This window comes from Panthera pardus, unplaced genomic scaffold (genome assembly GCF_024362965.1).
Source record: "Panthera pardus isolate Hobbes unplaced genomic scaffold, ASM2436296v1 HiC_scaffold_13, whole genome shotgun sequence".
Classification (NCBI taxonomy): Eukaryota; Metazoa; Chordata; class Mammalia; order Carnivora; family Felidae; genus Panthera; species Panthera pardus.
Window position 1 is genome coordinate 131,950,943 of NW_026526688.1, and position 22,130 is coordinate 131,973,072.

The 22,130-nt window shown below is 37.7% G+C and overlaps 1 protein-coding gene across 2 annotated transcripts in view; it reads right to left on the reverse strand.

Moving 5' to 3' along the window:
- Positions 1 to 22,130, reverse strand: part of HERC3 (HECT and RLD domain containing E3 ubiquitin protein ligase 3) — a 110,612-nt gene that overhangs the window by 57,970 nt on the left and 30,512 nt on the right. For both annotated transcript variants that reach the window (XM_053901397.1, XM_053901398.1), the window contains exon 4: positions 714 to 873. In XM_053901397.1, the coding sequence (XP_053757372.1) occupies positions 714 to 873 (160 nt within the window). The remainder of the gene's footprint in view (positions 1 to 713; positions 874 to 22,130) is intronic.

Here is a 22,130-nt window from a genome sequence, read left to right on the forward strand (position 1 = left end):
TATATTTGTAATATAAAAAAAAAAACACAGGAATTAAATGAAGGAAATAAACTGGTGGCCTCTTTAATCATCAAGAACTCTTGAAAAACTGAGACTCCACCCCTAAGAAGTTCACCTGGAAGTAATTTCATTATTTTGAATATTTACTTAGTGGTGAAGCATCTGATGGATACTTAATTAAACCATCTAAGATTCAGAATTGAAGTAAATATTTGAGACTCAAAATGAATGATTAATATTTTTGTGTTAAAAAAAAACTTCTGTATGCTATTTTAGCTGCTCATAATGCTCATAATGGCTTATTTTTAGAGTAGTGGGTCAACCTTTTGATTGTAGTTTAAAGTCCTTAACTGAGTAATTGATTTAGGCTTACAATTTTAAATTAAAGGTTACTAAGTCCAGCAAGTAAAAAGATGATTTATTCAAACATTTATTGAGTTTCAAATACTATGCTAGCAACTAGGTTACTAGAATAAATAAAGTACAATTCTTGAACAACTCACATTTTTTTAACTGGAGATAGACATTTCTATAAATAATTACAATTTTTGTTATACATGCTATAAAGTATAAGGCACAGCAGTGGCACCAAAAAAGAATAGCAATTAAATGAAGTAGAACCAAAAACAAAGAGTCTAACAAAGCAACAGCAAGAAACAGAATTTATAAAACTGATATCTGAAAAGTCAGATTCCTGTCCATGACATTCTTACCTGGGCACTGCCACCGAATCCTCAGTAGTCATGAGTCCCAGTTGACCATCACTCCCTGCACCCCACGAAAACAGCTGGCCCCGGTCACTGAGGGCCAGACTGTGGGACTCACCACATGCCACATGGACAATGTGCTGATCTGCCAAAGCTCCAATTTGCTCTGAAAGAGACCAAACCAAGGAGGAAAAGGTATAGCCTAGAAATCACACAGAATTTTCTTCAGAATTTCTTCAGAATGATCCTCCTAGGCAGTTTTGTTTTTCAGAAAGAACTACTAAATTGGTATGTTTATCGAGATTATAAATTTTATATGTTTCTAAAGAAATCAATTCAGATCCCAGCTACACTGGTACCACGTATGCATGCATCAGCAACACATATCCCAGATGTCTTCTCTTGTGCCTGGTACTTCTCTCCAGCGAGAAGTCCGAAGGTTTACTATTTGCAGAGAGTGAACCAGAGAGGCCCAAATGTGAGTGGGAATGAGACAGATGACTAAAAGCAGTGGCAATGAGTGAAATTCTGCCTGGGAACAATAAGACCCTCCCTCCTAGAGCCCTCCCTCCCTAACGGAGGAAGCACCTTTCTCCCCACAGTTCGGGGACAGTCTCAACATACGTAGGTAATAAAAAAGAGGATTTCCCTGAGAAAACAGGCCCAAAAGAGAAGATCCACAGACATTGACATCTGTGGGTCCCCAGTGAAATATCCAGCTTCCTGCTAGTTAACAAGCCTTGCCCACAGCTCCACTCACGTTTTAGTACCTTACTTTTAAATATAAAAGGCTGGCCCAGGATTATCACATGTAAGGAAAATGCTAACATGAAAGAAAAGAGCAAAACAAACAGAAGAAAATGAACTGTGAAAATAAAGATCAATCTTGGAGCAGAAAAAAATTTATGTTGTCAGAGAAATAAAAGAAGATAAGGACCATTGAAACATCTGAGAAACAAAATCATCTTAGAAAATGAAAATACAGCAGCAAAAATTTAAAGAAAAAAGCCGTTGGGGTACCTGGCTGGCTCATTTGGGGTTGTGGGCTCAAGCCTCACATTGAGTGTAGAGATTACTTAAAAATAAAATCTTTTTTTTTTAATATGAAATTTACTGTCAAACTTGTTTCCATGTAACACCCAGTGCTCATCCCAACAGGTGCCCTCCTCAATGCCCATCACCCACCCTCCCCTCCCCCCAAACTCCATCAAACCTCAGTTTATTCTCAGTTTTTAAGAGTCTCTTGTGGTTTGGCTCTCTCCCTAACTTTTTTTTTCTTCCCCCTCCCCCATGGTCTTCTGTTAAGTTTCTCAGGATCCACATAAGAGTGGAAACATATGGTATCTGTCTTTCTCTCTATGACTTATTTCACTTAGCATAACACTCTCCCGTTCAATCCATGTTGCTACCGATGGCCAGATTTCATTATTTCTCATTGCCAAGTAGTATTCCATTGTGTATATAAACCACAATTTCTTTATCCATTCATCAGTTGATGGACGTTTAGGCTCTTTCCATAATTTGGCTATTGTTGAGAGTGCTGCTATAAATATTGGGGTACAAGTGCCCCTATGCATCAGCACTCCTGTATCCCTTGAGTAAATTCCTGGCAGTGCTATTGCTGGATCATAGGATAGGTCTATTTTTAATTTTTTGAGGAACCTCCAAACTGTTTTCCAGAGTGGCTGCACCAGTTTGCATTCCCACCAACAGTGCAAGAGGGTTCCCGTTTCTCCACATCCCCTCCAGCATCTATAGTCTCCTGATTTGTTCATTTTGGCCACTCTGGCGTGAGGTGATATCTGAGTGTGGTTTTGATTTGTATTTCCCTGATGAGGAGCGACATTGAGCATCTTTTCATGTGCCTGTTGGCCATCTGGATGTCTTCTTTAGAGAAGTGTCTATTCATGTTTTCTGCCCATTTCTTCACTGGATTATTTGTTTTTTGGGTGTGGAGTTTGGTGAGCTCTTTATAGATTTTGGATACTAGCCCTTTGTCTGATATGTCATTTGCAAATATCTTTTCCCATTCTGTCGGTTGCCTTTTAGTTTTGTTGATGGTTTCCTTTGCTGTGCAGAAGCTTTTTATCTTCATGAGGTCCCAGTAGTTCATTTTTGCTTTTAATTCCCTTGCCTTTGGAGATATGTCAAGTAAGAAATTGGTGTGGCTGAGGTCAGAGAGGTTTTTTCCTGCTTTCTCCTCTAGGGTTTTGATAGTTTCCTGTCTCACATTCAGGTCCTTCATCCATTTTGAGTTTATTTTTGTGAATGGTGTAAGAAAGTGGTCTAGTTTCATTCTTCTGCATGTTGCCGTCCAGTTCTCCCAGCACCATTTGTTAAAGAGACTGTCTTTTTTCCACTGGATATTCTTTCCTGCTTTGTCAAAGATTAGTTGGCCATACTTTTGTGGGTCCAATTCTGGAGCCTCTACTCTATTCCAATGGTCTATGTGTCTGTTTTTGTGCCAATACCATGCTGTCTTGATGATTACAGCTTTGAAACCTACAGACATCACAATGACTCTAAACCCATATCTTTCAATAATAACACTGAATGTAAATGGACTAAACACTCCAACCAAAAGACACAGGGTATCAGAATGGATAAAAAAACAAGACCCATCTATTTGCTGTCTACAAGAGACTCACTTCAGACCTGAGGACACCTTCAGATTGAAAGTGAGGGGATGGAGAACTATCTATCATGCTACTGTAAGTCAAAAGAAAGCTGGAGTAGCCATACTTAGACAAACTAGACTTTAAAGGCTGTAACAAGAGATAAAGAAGGGCATTATATAATAATTGCAGGGTCTATCCATCAGGAAATGTCTATGCGCCGAATATGGGAGCCCCCAAATATACAAAACAATTACTCACAAACATAAGCAACCTTATTGATAAGAATGTGGTAATTGCAGGGGACTTTAACACCCCACTTACAGAAATGGATAGATCATCTAGTCACACGGTCAATAAAGAAACAAGGGCCCTGAATGATACATGGATCAGATGGACTTGACAGATATAGTTAGAACTCTGCATCCCAAAGCAATGGAGTATACTTTCTTCTCGAGTGCACGTGCAATGTTCTCCAACATAGATCACATGCTGGGTCACAAAACAGCCCTTCATAAGTATACAAAAATTGAGATCATACCATGCACACTTACAGACACTCAATGCTATGAAACTTGAAATCAACCACAGGAAAAAGTCTGGAAAACCTCCAAAAGCATGGAGGTTAAAGAACGCCCTACTAAAGAATGAATGGGTCAACCAGGCAATTAGAGAAGAAATTAAAAAATACATGGAAACAAACGAAAATGAAAATACAACAATCCAAACGCTTTGGGATGCAGCGAAGGCAGTCCTGAGAGGAAAATATATTGCAATCCAGGCCTATCTCCAGAAACAAGAAAAATCCCAAATACAAAATCTAACAGCACACCTAAAGGAAATAGAAGCAGAACAGCAAAGACACCCCAAACCCAGCAGAAGAAGAGAAATAATAAAGATCAGAGCAGAAATAAACAATACAGAATCTAAAAAAACAGTAGAGCAGATCAATGAAACCAAGAGTTGGTTTTTTGAAAAAATAAACAACATTGATAAACCTCTAGCCATGCTTCTCAAAAAGAAAAGGGAGATGACCCAAATAGATAAAATCATGAATGAAAATGGAATTATCACCACCAATCCCTGAGAAATACAAGCAATTATCAGGGAATACTATGAAAAATTATATGCCAACAAACTGGACAACCTGGAAGAAATGGACAAATTCCTAAACACCCACACACTTCTAAAACTTAAATGGGAAGAAATAGAAAACTTGAACAGATCCATAACCAGCGAAGAAATTGAATCCGTTATCAAAAATCTCCCAACAAATAAGAGTCCAGGACCAGATGGCTTCCCAGGGGAATTCTACCAGACATTTAAAGCAGAGATAATACCTATCCTTCTCAAGCTGTTCCAAAAAATAGAAAAGGGAAGGAAAACTTCCAGACTCATTCTATGAAGCCAGCATTACTTTGATTTCTAAACCAGACAGAGACCCAGCAAAAAAAGAGAACTACAGGCCAATATCCCTGATGAATATGGATGCAAAAATTCTCAACAAGAGACTAGCAAATCGAATTCAACAGCATATAAAAAGAATTATTCACCACGAACAAGTGGGATTCATTCCTGGGCTGCAGGGCGGGTTCAACATTCACAAATCAATGTGATACATCACATCAATAAAAGAAAAGAACCATATGATTCTGTCAGTCGATGCAGAAAACATTTGACAAAATTCAGCATTCTTTCTTAAAAATAAAATCTTAAGAGGGGCGCCTGGGTGACTCAGTTGGTTGAGTGTCTCTGACTCTTGATTTTGGTTCAGGTTATGATCCCAGGGTCATGGGACCGAGCCCTACCATCAGTGTGGAGCCTGCCTGAGATTCTCTTTCTCTCTCTGCCCCTCTCCCCAACTTGTGTTCTGTCTCTCTCTAAAAAAATAAACAAAAATTAAAATAAAGTAAAATCTTAAGGAAAAAGCCTTCAAAAGCAGGATGGCAAACTGGAATTGAAGAAATTTTCTAAAAAACAGAACAAAAAGGCAAAGAGCAAAACAGAGGGAGGAAAAAAGAAAGAAATGAGGGGATTATTCCAAGAGGTCCAATAACAGAAAAATAAGAACTCCAAAAAGAGTATGAGAAAAACACAAGGTAAAATATTTCAAAGAAGAAACACAAGAAAAGTTCTCATAACTGAAGGACTTAAGTTTCACATTGAAAGGACCTATGAAGGACTCAGAATAATGACTGATGATAGACCTACTTCAGAGCATTTCATCTTGAAATTTTAGAACACCAAAACAGACTCTAAAGTTTCTAGAGAAGAAAACAGTTTAAATACAATAGAACAAGGATCAGAACAGCATCAGACTTCTCAGAAGCAATACTGAAAACTAGAAGACAATGGAGCAATGCCTTCACAATTCTCAAGGAAAATGACTTCCAACTGAGAATTCTGTATCTAACCAACCATGAATCAAATGTGTGTGGGGGGGGGGGGGGAGAATAATTTTCAGGCATGTAAGGCTCTCAAAATATTTTATGTCAGATGCTGCCTTTCTCAGAAAGTTACCATAAGATCATGCCTCCAAAACAAAGGAAAATACAGGACCCAGGAAACAAAAATCTTACACAAGAAGAGGTGAAAAACATTTCCAAAACACTCTGTAGCAGGCCTATGAAGCAAAGTTGAAGGAATGCCTCTAAGGTGAAAAATGAAATACAATCTGATGAATTTTATATTGTTATGGTTTTACAGTTATTTCAGAAAATAAAGAGGTTACTATGCAAAAGAAAAAAAATAAAAAGAAATCATTAACTTCATGAAACACATAAAATGTTTTATAGGAAATAAAAGTAATCATGTTATATACACAACCACAATAACCAAATACATGTAATTTACATAATTAAAAATCTCGTGTCAATTGATTTAAAAACTCAACTATTTGGGAAAGGGTAAGTGTCTAGGGGTGAGGAAGAGAAGAGAGTGGGTGGAGAATATAAAAGAATGCTAATCTTCCCCAGTGTCTCTACAGTATATGTAGAGAAAAAATAGCATTATAAGCATGTTATTTAGAAATATAAAGGTAAATATTAAAAGAAAGAGCTAAATAAAAGAGTTGACAGGAATGGTCTCTGCTAGTGAAGACAGGGGAGGCAGGGAGCTGCTATTTGAGCTAAACATAGTTAGTGTAAATATTTTACTTGAAAACAAAAGCTTTTTAAAAAAAATAAGCAACTAAAAATATGCTCACGTCAAGGAAATCTCCTGAAAGATACTTTAACTCCTGTAGTTCCCATTGCCCAACTTCTTTAACTTCGACTCACCATTAGAACCTATGTTCCAACTCAGCCTTGCCTCACACACTAGGAACAGTCCTGTCTTTATTTCGGAATAAGGTAAGAAACTCCTAATCAAAGTACCTCAGGTGGTTCAGACTCTACTCGTCTGACCAAATATCCACCTTGCACCACAGTTCCAGGAGTTGGGCAGTTTTTATGTTCTCCTGGGCCTGGGTGCCTGGCCTGACACATCAGCCATGACTGAGGCCTGGCCCCTAATACCTGACTTCCTATGCCAACCATTAGCTTTTCTTGTCTGGATATTAGCATTAGCCTAATATTAACAGTAATAAGTTTCTCCACTGTCTGACAGGATACTCTCTACCTGATCTGCCACCTATTTTCTTGCCTCAAAATCTGTCAATAACATCCCTCTTGATCTTATTTACCACAGCTGAACAGCCTCGAAAGGGCATGTCTAGATTCCAAGTACCATTTACTCCCAATCTGGTCAAGTCCAAGACAAACCAATTCCTGTACCATCACATATTAGCCATCAAAACAGACATCAAACCACCATTGCCACAACAATAAAACCTGCAGCCCCAAAGGCAATGTCTGGTAATGCAAAAATCTATGAAGAATCAAACCACCGACTGTACCACATCCAACTTATTTTATTTCTTCTGACCAGAAAACCCAGCTCATCTGATTCAGACTGGAGATCTGTTAGAGTGAAATTATAATCCCTCTTCTAGAATACACTCCTTAGGTCGGGCCAATGTGGGAATGAATGCTTCATTCACACCTCTCCCTGAACACTCCCTTGCCCCAGTTGGGAACAGTCAGGCTGCAGCGCACATTTTCACATGCAATCTCTCTGGTTCATTCTGTCAGGACTATATGCTATATTTTGCAGATCATGACAGAACCTCAACCCACGCATTAAAATAATTAAACATACTGAGAAATATTTGGCATTTTTTGATGATAAAAGTATATTTTCTCTCTGATCCTCTCATAGCAACCCTTTAAAGTCTTTAACAGTCTTTAGCAATGCTCTCAACACTGAATGAGCCAAAGGAATAGGGCAGAACAGTGACAAATGTGGAATACGCTTAGAGCAAGTCAGCAGTTCAACTGGACTTATAACATCAGGATTATTTCTACCTGGTTTTTGAGCCTACCACAATTTTTAATGTATTCTCAAGCTAATAGTGAATTGGGCATTAAACCATCAAAGGGTGGTAATAGAGAAGGATGGTATGAACCTAGAGGGTACATGGATGATGTCAATACTTACTTAATCCTGCAGCAACCCTGTGAAGCAGGGTTATAATAAGCCTCAGCTCAGAAAACATGTAACGTGGCCAAGAGTCACAATTAATGAATGGAGGAGCTAGAACTGGATCCCATGTCCTTCTAACTTCAGAGCGATTATACCCACTAGGCTGTGTTATATTCTTTCATGGAAAAGGACTAGAAAGATTTTAAGTCGGTAAAAGTAACAATAAAGTGATTAATCTAGGTATGGATAACAAAAAAAATGACTCTTTTTCTTCATTGTCTGTTCAGATGAGAAATACATTTAATAGTCTGCAGTTGGATGGAAAGTATACAGAATATACAAAATTAGTAATCAACATTTGGTACTAAATTTTTAACTAATAAAACTATAATAAATTAAATGTCAGCAGTTGGTATGATAAAAAGGATTAAACTCTCATTACTTAACTGTATCCTTTCTGAATTTCTCCCAATCACCTATTCGAAGATTGTGCTTTTCTTTAATAGTAGAAAAGACAAGGCCATGCTGTGAGAAATCCTATGCTCTGCACTGCCATCCTATGGATTCTAAATCCTTACATTCACGCAACCCTGATTCCTGCTTCCCACTGAACACACCCTAGTGCACGCCCCATCTCCTGCTGCTACACTCTTGCTCTCCCCTGGCAGTGTTCCCTCAGTACTCTCAACCCAGTCTGAGGGGTGCAGCTGACTTGAACTAAAGATCTGGGATGATGGAAATAAGATTATCTCAACAAACCACTCAAAACAGAAAATAGTCCAAATTCTCCTGCAGATCCCAAAAAGAGAATTTCCTAGTGCCTGATTCTCCTCCGGGGGTCCCCTGTCTTCCCACAACACAACTAGGTGCTCTCGCTCTCTCTCTCTCTCTCTCTCTCCAGTATTTCCTTCTGTATCTGTCTTGTCCTAAGCCTTTTCCAACTACTTTCTTAATTATTCATCTAAACATTTGGCGGGAGGTGGTCTGGGCTATGCTTAGACTCAACTCTATAACACAACAATAACAGGAAAGAGTTATTTCCACAAGAGAAATTCTATCTTGTTCCTGAGCCAAGGCATTCAAACCAGCTTCAGCTTTCCAAAAACAAATTTTTTATTTACTGTACAGTAAGACTGGCCTTTTATTATGTACAAGTCTATGAATTTAAGCACATGTCACAATCAAGATATGGAACATCACTCCAAAAAAAGTCCTTTGTGCTGTCTCTTAGTCACACACTCTCCTCATCCCTAACTCCGGACAACCACTGATCCCTTTTCTAGCATTATAGTTTTAGATTTTTCTATAGCATCACATAAATGGAATTCTATAGTATCTAACCTTTCAAGTCTGGATTCTCTCACTCTATACAATGACTGGGAGACTGATCCAGGTTGTTGCATGTATCCCACAGTGACCAGTACTCCACTGATTATGGATGTACCACAAACCACTGTTCCTAGTTTGCAGCAATTATAGAGTTGCAATAAGCATTTGTGTACAGGTAACTATGTAAGAATAAATTTTCATTTTCTGAAGTAAATGCCAGAAGTAAATACTTAAACTTCCTAGATTATTATTTTTGAAGTCAATTCCTTTTTCTTTTGTTTTGTTTTTTGTTGTTTTTGGGTTGGTTTTTTTTTTTTGATAGAGAGAAAGAGTGCACGCAAGTGAGCAACAGGCAGAGAAAGAGAAGTAGGGCTCACTCGAAGCAAGTCACGAGATCACCCAATGTGGGACTCAAACTCATGAACTGTTAGATCATGACCTGAGCCTAAATCAGATGCTTAACTGACCGAGTCACCCAGGTGTCCCTGAAGTCAATTTCTTATACACAGCATGTGGTAGGGTTATTTTTAAAAATCTAATATAAGATCTGTATTTTGATTGTTTTTAGACTATTTATATTTAATAAAATTAGTGATATGTTTGGATTTTTGACCTACCTTTCTGTTATTTGTTTTCAGTGTGTTCCCTCTGTTTTTCATGGCTCTTTTTCCTCATTCCTACCTTCTGCATTATTTACGTATTTGCTAACATTCCATCTTAATTCATTGTGCTTTTTACTATATCTCTTTGTATAGTTACCTAAGTGATTGCTCTAGGGATTACAATATAAATAATTATTTTTTTCAGTGTCTACTTAGAATCAATACCATTTCAAGTAGAATGCAGAAAATTTATCATTATATGGGTCCCTTTATCCTCCTCCCCCTGTGTCTTAAATATTACATCTGTACACTTTGAAAACTCTACCACAATGTTAGAATTTTTGCTGTAAATCAAATATATTTTAAAGAACTCAAGAAGAGAACAGTCTATAATATTTACCCATATACCTACTATTTCTGTTGCTCTTTCTTCATTCCTGATATCCAGTATTCCTTCTGTTATCATTTCCTTTCTGTCCAAATAACGTTCTTTAGCAATTGTCTAGGACAGGTCTGCTGGCTATGGGTTTTCTGACTTTTCCTTTATCTGAAAATGCCTTTGTTTCACATTCATTTGTAAAGGGTATTTTTTTGCTGGACAGAGAATTCTGGATAGACTTCTATTCTTGCAGCACTTTAAAAATGCTGTGCCGCTTATGGCCTCCATAGCTTCTGGGGTGAAATTCACTATGATTTGATTCAATCTTGTCCTACAGGTAATATGTGTTTTTCCTCTGGTTGCTTTCAAGTGTTTTTTCAGAAGTTTGATTATGATCTTGGTGTGGATTTCTTTCAGTTTATCTTACTTGGGTTTACTGCACTTCTTGAATCTGTTTATATCTATTGCCAATTTAGAAGTTTATCAGCCATTATCCTTTTCAGTACCACATTCTTTCTCCTCTCCTGACAAGACTCTCATGACATGAATATTAGACTTTCTGTCCTTGTCCCACAGGTCGCCAAAATCCTGTTTCATTTTTACCTTCACTCTGTTCTATCTCTGTTATTCAGATGGGGGAATTTCTATTGGCCTATCTTCAACTTCACTGATTCTTTCTTCTGTCCTCTCCATTCTGCTACTGAGGCCATCCAATGAGTTTTCCATTTTGGCTACCTTATTGGTTCCTCTTTATATAATCTATTTCTTTGCAGAGAATTTCATTTTTCCATTTATTTCACTAGAGTTTGAGCCTGACTATTGGAATATTTGTGTGACAGTTGCTTTAAAATCTTTGTCAGATAATCCCAATACCTATGTTATTCTAGTTTTGCCATCAACTGATTGTCCCTTACCATACTAGTTGAGATTTTCCTGGGTTTACATATGCTGAGTAATTCTGAATTGTACCATAAACATTTTGAGTATTTTAAGACTCTGTGACTTATTTAAATCTTCTGGAGAATGCTGACAATTGTGTTTTAGTTTTCAAAGCTTCTGCACTGCCATTCAGATTTGTGCCCTGCACATAGCACATGGTGGCCAGCCTGGAACATGGGTGGTGATGTATGTGTTAGTTCAGTTCTCAGAGTCGTTTATATGTGAAGTAGGATAAGATCCACATATACACAGCTCAGGGGTGAGCCCAGGAGTTTAGATAACTATATCTAGCTGCTTTCTCAAGCTCCTCCTTCCCTTAAATCTCCCCAATACTTTCAGGTTTCTTGGAGCTCCTTTGTAACTTTCCAGTCAATATACTGTACTTCCACAGCTGTATGTGCCTCTGGGACCAAATGGCAGGAAGACCAGAGGGGGAAAGTGGTGAACTCAATGGTAGTTCAGTGGTACCTTGAATTCTGGTCTTTCCCAATCCACCTGCCATCATTTGCTTTTCAGCACCCAAAAAGAGCTACTTCATGCATTCTGTCCAGGTTTTATAGTCACATTCAGCAAGAGAGAGAGAAAAGAATGTGCTTGCCCCATCGTACCTGAAACTGGAAACCCAGAGCCAGAATCTTAAAATAACATTTTTCTTCCCCGACATGTATGGATTTTTTTTTTTTAATCAGACGAAGTCCACAAACTATCTTTGTTCAACCTAGCTAAATTAAAAGAAAAAGCAAAGACACAGCTCTCTCACAAATGCTCCAACTAAAGTCATATTAACCTTCCTATATGGTGTAGAGCTGGATTCCTGGAGACATGCAGCATCTCTGAGCAGCTGATACTTCATTTAAATTATCCAGGAATATCAAATGTTTACTTGCTTAATCCTATGTATGCCAATCCTATGACCAAGTTTAAGCAATCATTGAACCAAATAGTTTCAACTAAAGAATGAGAGAAAAAGACCAATTATGACAGACTTCAGAGTAGTATTTCTCAGTTCAGAGACAGGTGACTTTATCTTGGGCCTTAAAGTTTATATACAAATGTCCCCACCCCACCCCCCAAAAAAACAAACCAAAAAAACCTAAAAAACACTATGAAGAATGTTTCTGATAATATTGTCTTCTTAGAGCCATAAATTTCAAGTTACCATATATGCTTTCAGATGCAATAAACCAGACACACTAAGGCAGGTAGGACATATGGAGGCCTGTCACAGGCAATGGAAGGGGAGAGGACTGTGTTTTTGAGTCACTAGCACTGCAGTAGTCAGAATAAGATCAGCTGCAATGACTCAGTTATTTTTTAGGAACTCAGAATTGCCAATCATGGCATAATTTGATGCCATGTTTTAACAGACAAGCATGGTTCTGGTCCAAGATGACAAGGTAGGAAGACCCTGAACTCACTTCCTCCATGGAACATATTAAATCTACACCTATTTATACAGTAATTCCTCCTGAAGAACTGAGGGCTGACTAAACAGCTTTAGCATATCAAAAAACCACATAGAGAATGGCAAGAAAGGAGACACAGTAACTAACCAAACCCCCACCCCAACACTGTGAACTGCAGTGGGGAGGGACAGTACTGAGGGACCGTGAGCAGATATGTCTGCCATGGGGCACAGGAAAAAAAGCCTCAGTTTAAAAGAGAAACCTGATACATAAAAGTACATAAGAAATACAGCTCTAAAACTTTATCAACTAGCAGGGAAGTTGCTGGAACTCTCTTCAGGTCGAAGGGGCTAGTGACATGGTTAGCATTCCTCCTGCACTTTGACAGTGCAAATGAGAGCAGGGTCTCATGGCCATAGCCACAAGATGCCATAGCTGGCCTGCCACCTCAGTGAGCACAGGGTCCCTAGCCCACAACATTCCTGGATGCCCTGAGGCCCAGAAAAAAAAGCCATGGTTAAAAAGAGCAAAAAGAATATATAAGAAGTAGCCCTAAAACCCTGCCAAACAGCAGAGGAGCTGCTGAAACCCTCTCCAGGTCTGAGGTCCTAAAGAGCACCATGGTTTACGTTCCCCTTCCACCTTGAAAGCATGGATCACAACAAGGTCCAGGCACCCTAAGCAGCCTACTGCTTCAGCGAGCCCCAGACCCCTAACCCACACGAGTCCCAGCCCTCCCACTAAGGAGAAACCCAGCACACACACACCACGACATCCCTGGTCAGTGCTCATTACAGCCATTACAACAAGGTGACACAAGTACACAGCACCCTAGAACACTCCAGGCCTGTATGACTTCGACTTCAGATAGCTTGGCTAAGGCTCCCCGCCGATGCAGAGTGCTCTGACATCCTGGCTCACACTGACTTCAGCTCTGGCAGCACATCCCCCTGATAGAGCACCCCAGAACCCCAGTCCATGCCTGCCTCAGTTCCAGCTGCCCCACTAGGGCACCCCCTAAATGGAATGCCCCACGAACCCAGAGCCAATACCCCACCTCATCTCCAGCCAAACCACAGATGTCCCCTGTCCAGAGTGCCCTGGGACATCCTGGCCCACATCAACCTTGGCTGACCAACCAGTCATCATACCAGAGCACCCCCTATACTGAATACCCCATGACCACCCCCCACAGCTTACACCCACTTCAGCTTTAGCAGGCCTGCGGGGGGGGGGGGGGGGGAACCGCCCCCAGGACAACACCAAACCACACCCAATTCAGCTCTTACCATCCCACCAGGGCAGCCACAGTACCGAGTGCCCTGAGACCGCAAGCCCATGGCCACAATTCCAGCTAGGCAGGCAAAGCCACTAGGCACACACAGTCTACACAGGGATGATGACGCACAAAACCATGCTTCAAGTTCAGGAGAAGTAGCTGTTCTGCCTAACCCATTGACACAAACACAGAAAGTCAAGTAAAATGAGAAGACAGAGAAATATGATCCAAATGAAAGAACAAAACAAAACCTCAGAAAAAGAACAAAATCATTTAAGCTCATAAAAATGCTTACTGCACTGGAGCAGAGTGGATAAACTCACTGAGAACTTCAACAAAGAGATACAAAAATATAAAAAAGAACAATCAGAGCTGAAGAATACAATAACTAAATGAAAAATACACTAAGGGGAATCCACAGCAGATTAGCAGATGCAGAAGAATGGAGCAGCAACCTAGAAGAAGAGTAGTAGAAAGCACCGAAGCTCAACAGCAAAAGAAAAAACAGAATTTTTTAAAAATGGGGATGGGGGGGGTGCCTGGCTGGCTCAGTCAGTATTGCATGCAACTCTTGAGTGCAGGGTTGTGAGTTTGAGCCCTATGTTGGGTGTAGAATTTACTTAAAAAAAAAAAAAAAGTGGACACTTAATGCAGTTGATGTTCTAATAAACTATTCATTGTAGCAACTCCTCTGATTCTATCTAGGTAAAAAAAAAAAAAAAAAAAAAAAAACGAACACCACTAACACATCTTTTGGGCTCTCTATATTCATATGCAATAAAACTGTTACTTAAAAATAAATAAATAAATGAGGATAGATTAAAGCATATCTTGGACAACACCAAGGGAACAAAACTTCACATTATAGGGGTCCCAGGAGGAGAAAAGATAGAGAATGGGGCAGAAAGTTTATTTGAAGAAACAACAGCTGAAAACTTTCCTAACCTCGGAAACAGACATCAGGCTTAGGAAGCACAGAAAGTTCAAAAAATTAATCCATGACACATAATAATTAAAATGCCAAGGGTTAGGGGCACCTGGGTGGCTCAGTCGGTTAAGCGTCCGACTTCGGCTCAGGTCATGATCTCGCGGTCCATGAGTGCGAGCCCCGCATCGGGCTCTCTGCTGACAGCTCAGAGCCTGGAGCCTGTTTCAGATCCTGTGTCTCCCTCTCTCTGACCCTACCCCGTTCATGCTCTGTCTCTCTCTGTCTCAAAAATAAATAAACGTTAAAAAAAAATTGTTTTTTAAATGTCAAGGGTTAAAGATAAAGAGAAAAATTTAGAAGCAGCAAAAGAGAAGCACTAAGTCATATACAAACTTATATATATATAGAAACCCCAAAAAGCTATCAACTGATTTTTCAGCAGAAACCCTCCAGGCCAGAAGGGAGTGGCTTTTATTCAAAGAAGAAAATCTACCAGCAAGAACACTCTATCTGGCAAGGTTATCATTCAGAATTGAAGGAGAGATAAAGAGTTTCCCAGACAAAAGTCAAAGGAATTAATCACCACTAAACATTTACAAGAAATGTTAAAGAACTTCTTTACATGAAAAATAAAAGATCATAATTAGAAATGAGAAAAGTATGAATAAAAGACGTAAAATATGACAACATATACATAAAAGATAGAGGGAGAGGGGAGCAAAAAAGTAGTTATTTTAGAATGTATTTGAACTTAAGTGACCATCAATTTAATATAGACCGATATATACTCAGAATGTTATATATAAAACACATGGTAACCGCAAGCCCAAAACCTATAATATGTGCACAAAAAATAAAGAGAAAGACAAGCGCAACACTACACAAAGTCATCAATCACGTGAAAAGAACAAGAGAAGGAACAAAGAACTACAAAAACAATCAGAAAACAATTACCTATCAAAAATTACTTTAAATATAAATGGTCTAAATGCTCCAATCAAAAGACATGACATTAAAAGGAACAATTCATCAAGAAGACCTAATAATCTTTTATCACAGCAGGGATGCCAGGATGGCTCAGTCGGCTAAGTGTCCAACTCTTGGTTTTGGCTCACTGTTCATGAGTTTGAGTCCCATGTGAGGCTCTGTACTGATAGTGTGGAGCCTGCCTGAGATATTCTCTCTCTCTCTCTCTCTCTCCCTCTCTCTCCCCCTCCCTTGCTCACTCTCTCTCAAAATAAGTAAATTTTAAAAAGTATTAATTTTATCACAGCAGGCAAAACATTTCTTATTGAGATCCATCTACTTTATCTTTAGATTGCAGTCCTCTGTCCGTTTTCTCTTAAAAACATATGCATGTGAAAAAACTCCAATCAAACAGAGATAGAATGTATTGATGGGCAAGACCCAACTGCATACTGCCTTCAAAATACCCACTTCAAATATAAAGACAAAGAAAAATGAAAAGTAAAAGATATATCCTGTTAACACTAATCAAAAGAAAGGTGAAGTTGCCATATTCATATCAGGCAAAGTAGACTTCAAAGCAGTGAATATTATCAGGGATAAAGAATGACATTTCATGACATTAAAAGAAACACTTTATCAAGAAGACCTAATAATCTTAAATAATTTAAATAAACCTTAGTCTTAAATGTGTGCATACCTAGAGTTTCAAAATACACATAGCAAAACTTAGAGAGCCAAAAGAAGAAATAAACAAATCAACGATAGTCAACAATTTAAACACTATACTCTCACTAATGGATAGAACAAGCAGACACAAAATCAGTAAGTATATAGTATACTGAACAACATCATCAACTTCACCTAATTGATATTTATAAAACACTAGCTACCCATCAACAGCAAAATACACATTCTTTCCAATTGCACACAGAGCATTCACCAAAATAGACTGTATTCTGGGCTATTATACAAATCTAAATAATTTTAAGAGGCCTGAAATCATACAAAATATGTACTGTGACCATAGAGTATTAAACTAGAAATCATTAAATGAAAAATATCAGTAAAATCCCTATGTATTTGGATATTAAACTACACACCTCGAAACAATCCATAGGTCAAAGCAGAAATCATAAGGGAAATCATTACAAAGTACTTTGAACTAAACAAGAACATGTCTATTGAGAATTTGTGGAATACTGCTAAATAAAGTGAAGCTTAAAAGGAAACTTTTTAGCATGAAATGCTCATTAGAAAAGAAGTGGCAAGTCAGTGATTTAAATTTCCACATTAAGAAAATGGAAAAAAATAGTAAATTAAGCACAAAGTAAGTAAATAAAAGAAAGGAAATGGTAATAGCACAAACCAATAAAATAGAAAAGAAGAAGGAGGAGGAGGAGGAGGAGGTGGTGGAGCAGAAGAAACAGCAGCAGGAGCAAGAACAGCAGCACCAGCAGAAGAAAAATCACTGAAACCAAAAACTTTTTCTTTAAAAATATTAATAAAATTAATTAACCTCTACCCAGTCTAATCAGGAAACAAAGAGAGAAGACACAAATTATCTCCATCAAAAAAAAAAAAAAAAAAACCCAGAACGTACAGACATGAAAAGGATAACAAGGGGACATTATAAAAAATTTTATGCACCAAAACATGACCACTTAGGTGAAGTGGACAAACTCCTTCAAAGACAACCAATGAAAACTCACATCAGACAAAATAGGTAATCTGACTATTCTCATATCTTTAAAAAAAATGAAATTGTAACTAAAAACGTCCTCCAAAGAAATCTCTAGGCTCAAATGGCTTCACTGGAGATTCTACCAACCATTTAAGGAAGAAATAATAACGTATAATGAGTCTATATATAATATAGACAAACTTCCAGAAAACAGAAGGGGGTACACCTCCCAACTCATGGTATAAGGCTGGCATTCCCCACAGAACAAAACCAAAGACACTGAAAGAAAAGAAAATCAATAATCCTCATGAACACAGATGCACAAACCTTACCAAATTTTTAGAAATCAAAAGAAGCAATATGTAAAAATCACCAAGTGAGATTTATCCCAAGAATGCAAGTTCAACTTAATAAACAAGTACAATTCATGAAATTCACCACTCAATATACTAAAAATGAATATACATACAATCACTTCAGTAGACTGAGAATAGCTTAACAAAATTCAATACTCATAGCTTAAAAAAATTAATAAGTATCAAGCATCTTCCACAAGTTGATAAAAGGAATCCAAGAAAAACCCACTGTTAACATCACATTTAATAGTGAAAAATGAATGCTTTCCCTCTAAGATCATGAACAAGGCAAGGATATCTACTTTTATCATTTCTATTCATCATTGTTCTACAGTTCATTCAGTGAAATAAAGAAAGAAGATGAAATAAAAGGCACAGGAAGGAACAAATAAATGTTCTGACATTGTAGACAACATTATCATTTATGCAGAAATTTGTAAGAAGTCCACAAAAATGCTACTAGAACTATTAAGAGACTTTAGCAAGGTGATTCAAGATCAACATACAAAAACTTAACTGTATTTCTATATACTACTAAAGAAATTAAGTATTAAATTCTTTTAAAATACCAAGTGTAATAACAGCAAATATATGAAGTATTCAGAAACAGGGGCACCTGGGTGGCTTAGTCAGCTGAGCGTCCGACTTTGGCTCAGGTCAGTCATGATCTCATGTAAAATACTTAAAACACAAAAAACATGAATCCTAAAAGTAAAAAGTAATAATTGAATTTCATCAAAATAAAAACTTTTGCTCTTCAAAAGACACTGTTAAAAACATGAAAAGGAAAACCAGAGATTGGAATATTTGCGAAATATTTGATAAAAGTCTTGTATACTGAATATATGAAGTAACTATTAAATGTTAGGAATGAGATAAGCAATGGAACGCCTAGCTGGCTCAGTCAATAGAGCATGTAATTCTTGATCTCAGGATTCTGAGTTTGAGCCCCACACTAGGTATAGACGTTACTTAAAAATAAAATCTTAAAAAAAGAAAAAGAATAAGACAGCATTTTGATTTTTTTAATGGACAAAATATTTGAACATAACTTTGCCAAAAATAAGATATATGAATGGCTAAAAATGAGCACATGAAAAGCTGCTCAACATCATTAGTCATTAGTGAAATGTATATTAAAAACCACAATGAGATTCTACTGCACACCAATTTGAATGGCTACAATTAAAAAGATGGACAATACCAAGTGATAGAGAGGATAGGGAACAACTAGAACTTGTATGAACTGCTGGTGGAATTTTAAACTGGTACTGTCACCGTGGAAATCTAGCAGTTTCTTATAAAGCTACCATATGAACCAGTTCCTAGGAATTTACCCAAGAAAAATTAGTATTTCACTATTGACTAATGATGTTGAGCAGCTTTTCATGTGCTTATTTTTAGCCATTCATATATCTTATTTGTGGCAAAGTTATGTTCAAATATTTTATCCATCAAAAAAACCAAAAATGCTGTTTTATTCTTTTAATTTAATAGATGAATCTCCAAAGCATTATTCTAGGGGCACCTGAGTGGCTCAGTTGGTTAAGCAGCTGACTCTTGATATCAGCTCAGGTCATGATCTTGCAGTTCATGAGTTCAAGCCCCGTGTCCGGCTCTACACTGACAGTGCAGAGCCTACTTGGGATTCTCTCTCTCTTCCTCTCTCTCTGCCTCTCCCCGGCTCATGCTTTCTCTCTCTCAAAATAAACAAACTTTAAAAAAGGAAACAAAAAATAAAATACCACCCCCAAAATGAAAACCTAACTTAAAAAAAAAAAACTTTAAAAAAAGCATTATTCTAAACAGCCAGACACAAAAGATTATACATTTATATATTAGAAAAGTCAAAACTATTATAACAAAAAGCAGATGTAGGGAAAAAACAGTTGATGGGGGAGATGGAACTGACTACAATGAGGCACAAGAGAGGTCTGGGGTGAAAGAAATGTTCTCTATCACGACTGTGATGGCTACCTGATTCTCTAGGACTGTTAAAACTCATTAAATTGTACACTTAGAATTGGTGAATCCCAGGGGTGGCTCAGTTGGTTAAGCATTTGACTCTTGATTTTGGCTCAAGTCATGATCTCAAAGTTCGTGAGATCAAGCCCTGTGTCGGGCTCTGCGCTGACAACTGAGGAGGCAAACAAGACCTATGTACTGATGCTAAGCACACCATAATGAAAGGGGTATGAATAGGTTGCTAAAGGCAGCCCATGTGACAGGCTTCTAATCCAGCCTGTGCATGGGAGAGAGAGAATTAGGAAAGGCTTCTTAGAAGAGGAAACATCCAAGATGTGACCTAAGTGAAGCTGGTTATTCATTCATCCACCCATCTATCCACTCATCCATCAATCATGACCCAAAATCTGTAACAGGAGATAGACCTAAAGATTCTTTTATAGTGAGGTAAATCCAATGACAAAATTGCATACAGCATATTATGAGGACAGAGGATGAGTAATCAAATTTGCCTGAGAGAGCCAAGAGACACCTTCCTAGGAGTCAACACGCAGAAGGGAGTCTTTTTAATTTTTTTAATGTTTGTTTATTTTTGAGAGAGAGAGACAGAGCACGAGTAAGGGGGGCAGAGAGAGAGGGAGACAGAATCCAAAGCAGGTTCCAGGCTCCAAGCCAATGCAGGGCTCAAACTCCCAAACCGTGAGATCATGACCTAAGCCGAAGTTGGTGACTCAACCGATTGAGGCACGCAGGCACCTGGGAGTCTTTTTCTAAACATGAACACCTGGGTCCATCCTAAACACTGGAATTACAAATTCAGCTTCAAAGACCACACATGTTTTTGGGTTTTCTTTTTAGTTGTCCAAGTGCTTCTAATGTTAAGAAATATTGCATTGAAAAGCTTCATGACATTGGATTTGACATTTGATTTCTTGGATATGACACCAAAGGCACAGGCAAAAAAAGAAGAAAAAAAAAGACAAACTGGAGTTCATGAGAATTTTTAAGAATTATGCATCAAAAGGCACTTTGAAAAAGAGTTAATAGGCAACTCACAGAATGGGAGAAAATATTTGCAACCTGTTATCTTATAAGAGAATAATATCCAGAATATATAGAAAACTCCTAAAACTCAATTAACAAAAAAATAAACAACCCAATTCAAAAAGGGGAAAGGACTTAAACATACATTTCTCCAAAGATTTTTAAATGGCCCATGAGCATATAAAAAGATTCTCAACATCACTAATCATTAGAGAAATGCAAATCAAAATTACAATGAAATGCCACCTCACACTATCAGAAAAAGAGGCTACTAGCAGAAAAACAGAAAAAAACAAGTGTCGGTGAGGATGGGGAGAAACTGGAATCCTGTGCACTACTGATGAGAATGTAAAATGGTTTGGCCCCTGTGGAAAACAGTATGATGGTTCCTCAAAAAATTAAAAATTATCAAATGATACAGCAATTTCACTCCTGGGGAAAACAGGGTCTTGATAAGATATCTGTACACCCACATTCTTAGAAGTGTAATTCACAATAGCTATAAAACATGAAAGCAACCTAAATGTCTACTGACAGATGAATAGATAACAAAATGTAGTATATCATAGTACAGAATATTATTCAGCTTTAAAAAGGCATTTCTGACATATGCTACAACATGGATAAAACCTGAGGTCATTATGCTAAATGAAATAAGACAATCAGAAAAAGACAAACACTGTATGATTCCACTCATATGAAGTAGTTTACAGGAGTCAAAATCATAAAGACAGCAGAATGGCCACCTAAAGGAGCAGGGAAATGGGGCATTATTGTTTTAGTTTTACAAGATGAGAAAAGTTTCAGAGACAGATGATGGTAATGGTAGCACAACATTATAAATGTACTTAATACCACTGAAATGTACACTTAAAAATGGTTAGGATGCTGAATTTTATGTTACATGCACTTTGCTACACAAAACACTGCATTGATTCTGAACCTGCTATACTCATGGAGCACCCACTGTATCAATAATACTACAATTTCTAGCATTATTCACTGCTTCCTATGTACTAGGAACTGTTTTAAGTGCTTTATCCTTTTTCTTTCATTTAATCTTCACAATAACCCTATAAGGTAGGCACTCTTATGGACAGATATGATTTTTAAAAATCTCTCAGATCCTCATACTCTGCTAGCAAAAATGTAAAATGGTACATCCACTTTGGAAAATAGTTGGCAGTTCCTTAAAAAGTTAAACCTGGTTACCTATGACCCAACAATTCCACTCCTACATATACATACCTAAGAGAAATGAAAACACATATGCACACAAAAACTTGTACACAAATGTCCACAGCAGCATTATTCATAATATCCTAAAAGTGGGAAACCAAATGTCCATCAAGTGATGCAAGTGTAAACAAAATGTGGTATTATCCATACAATGGAATATTATCTGGCAAC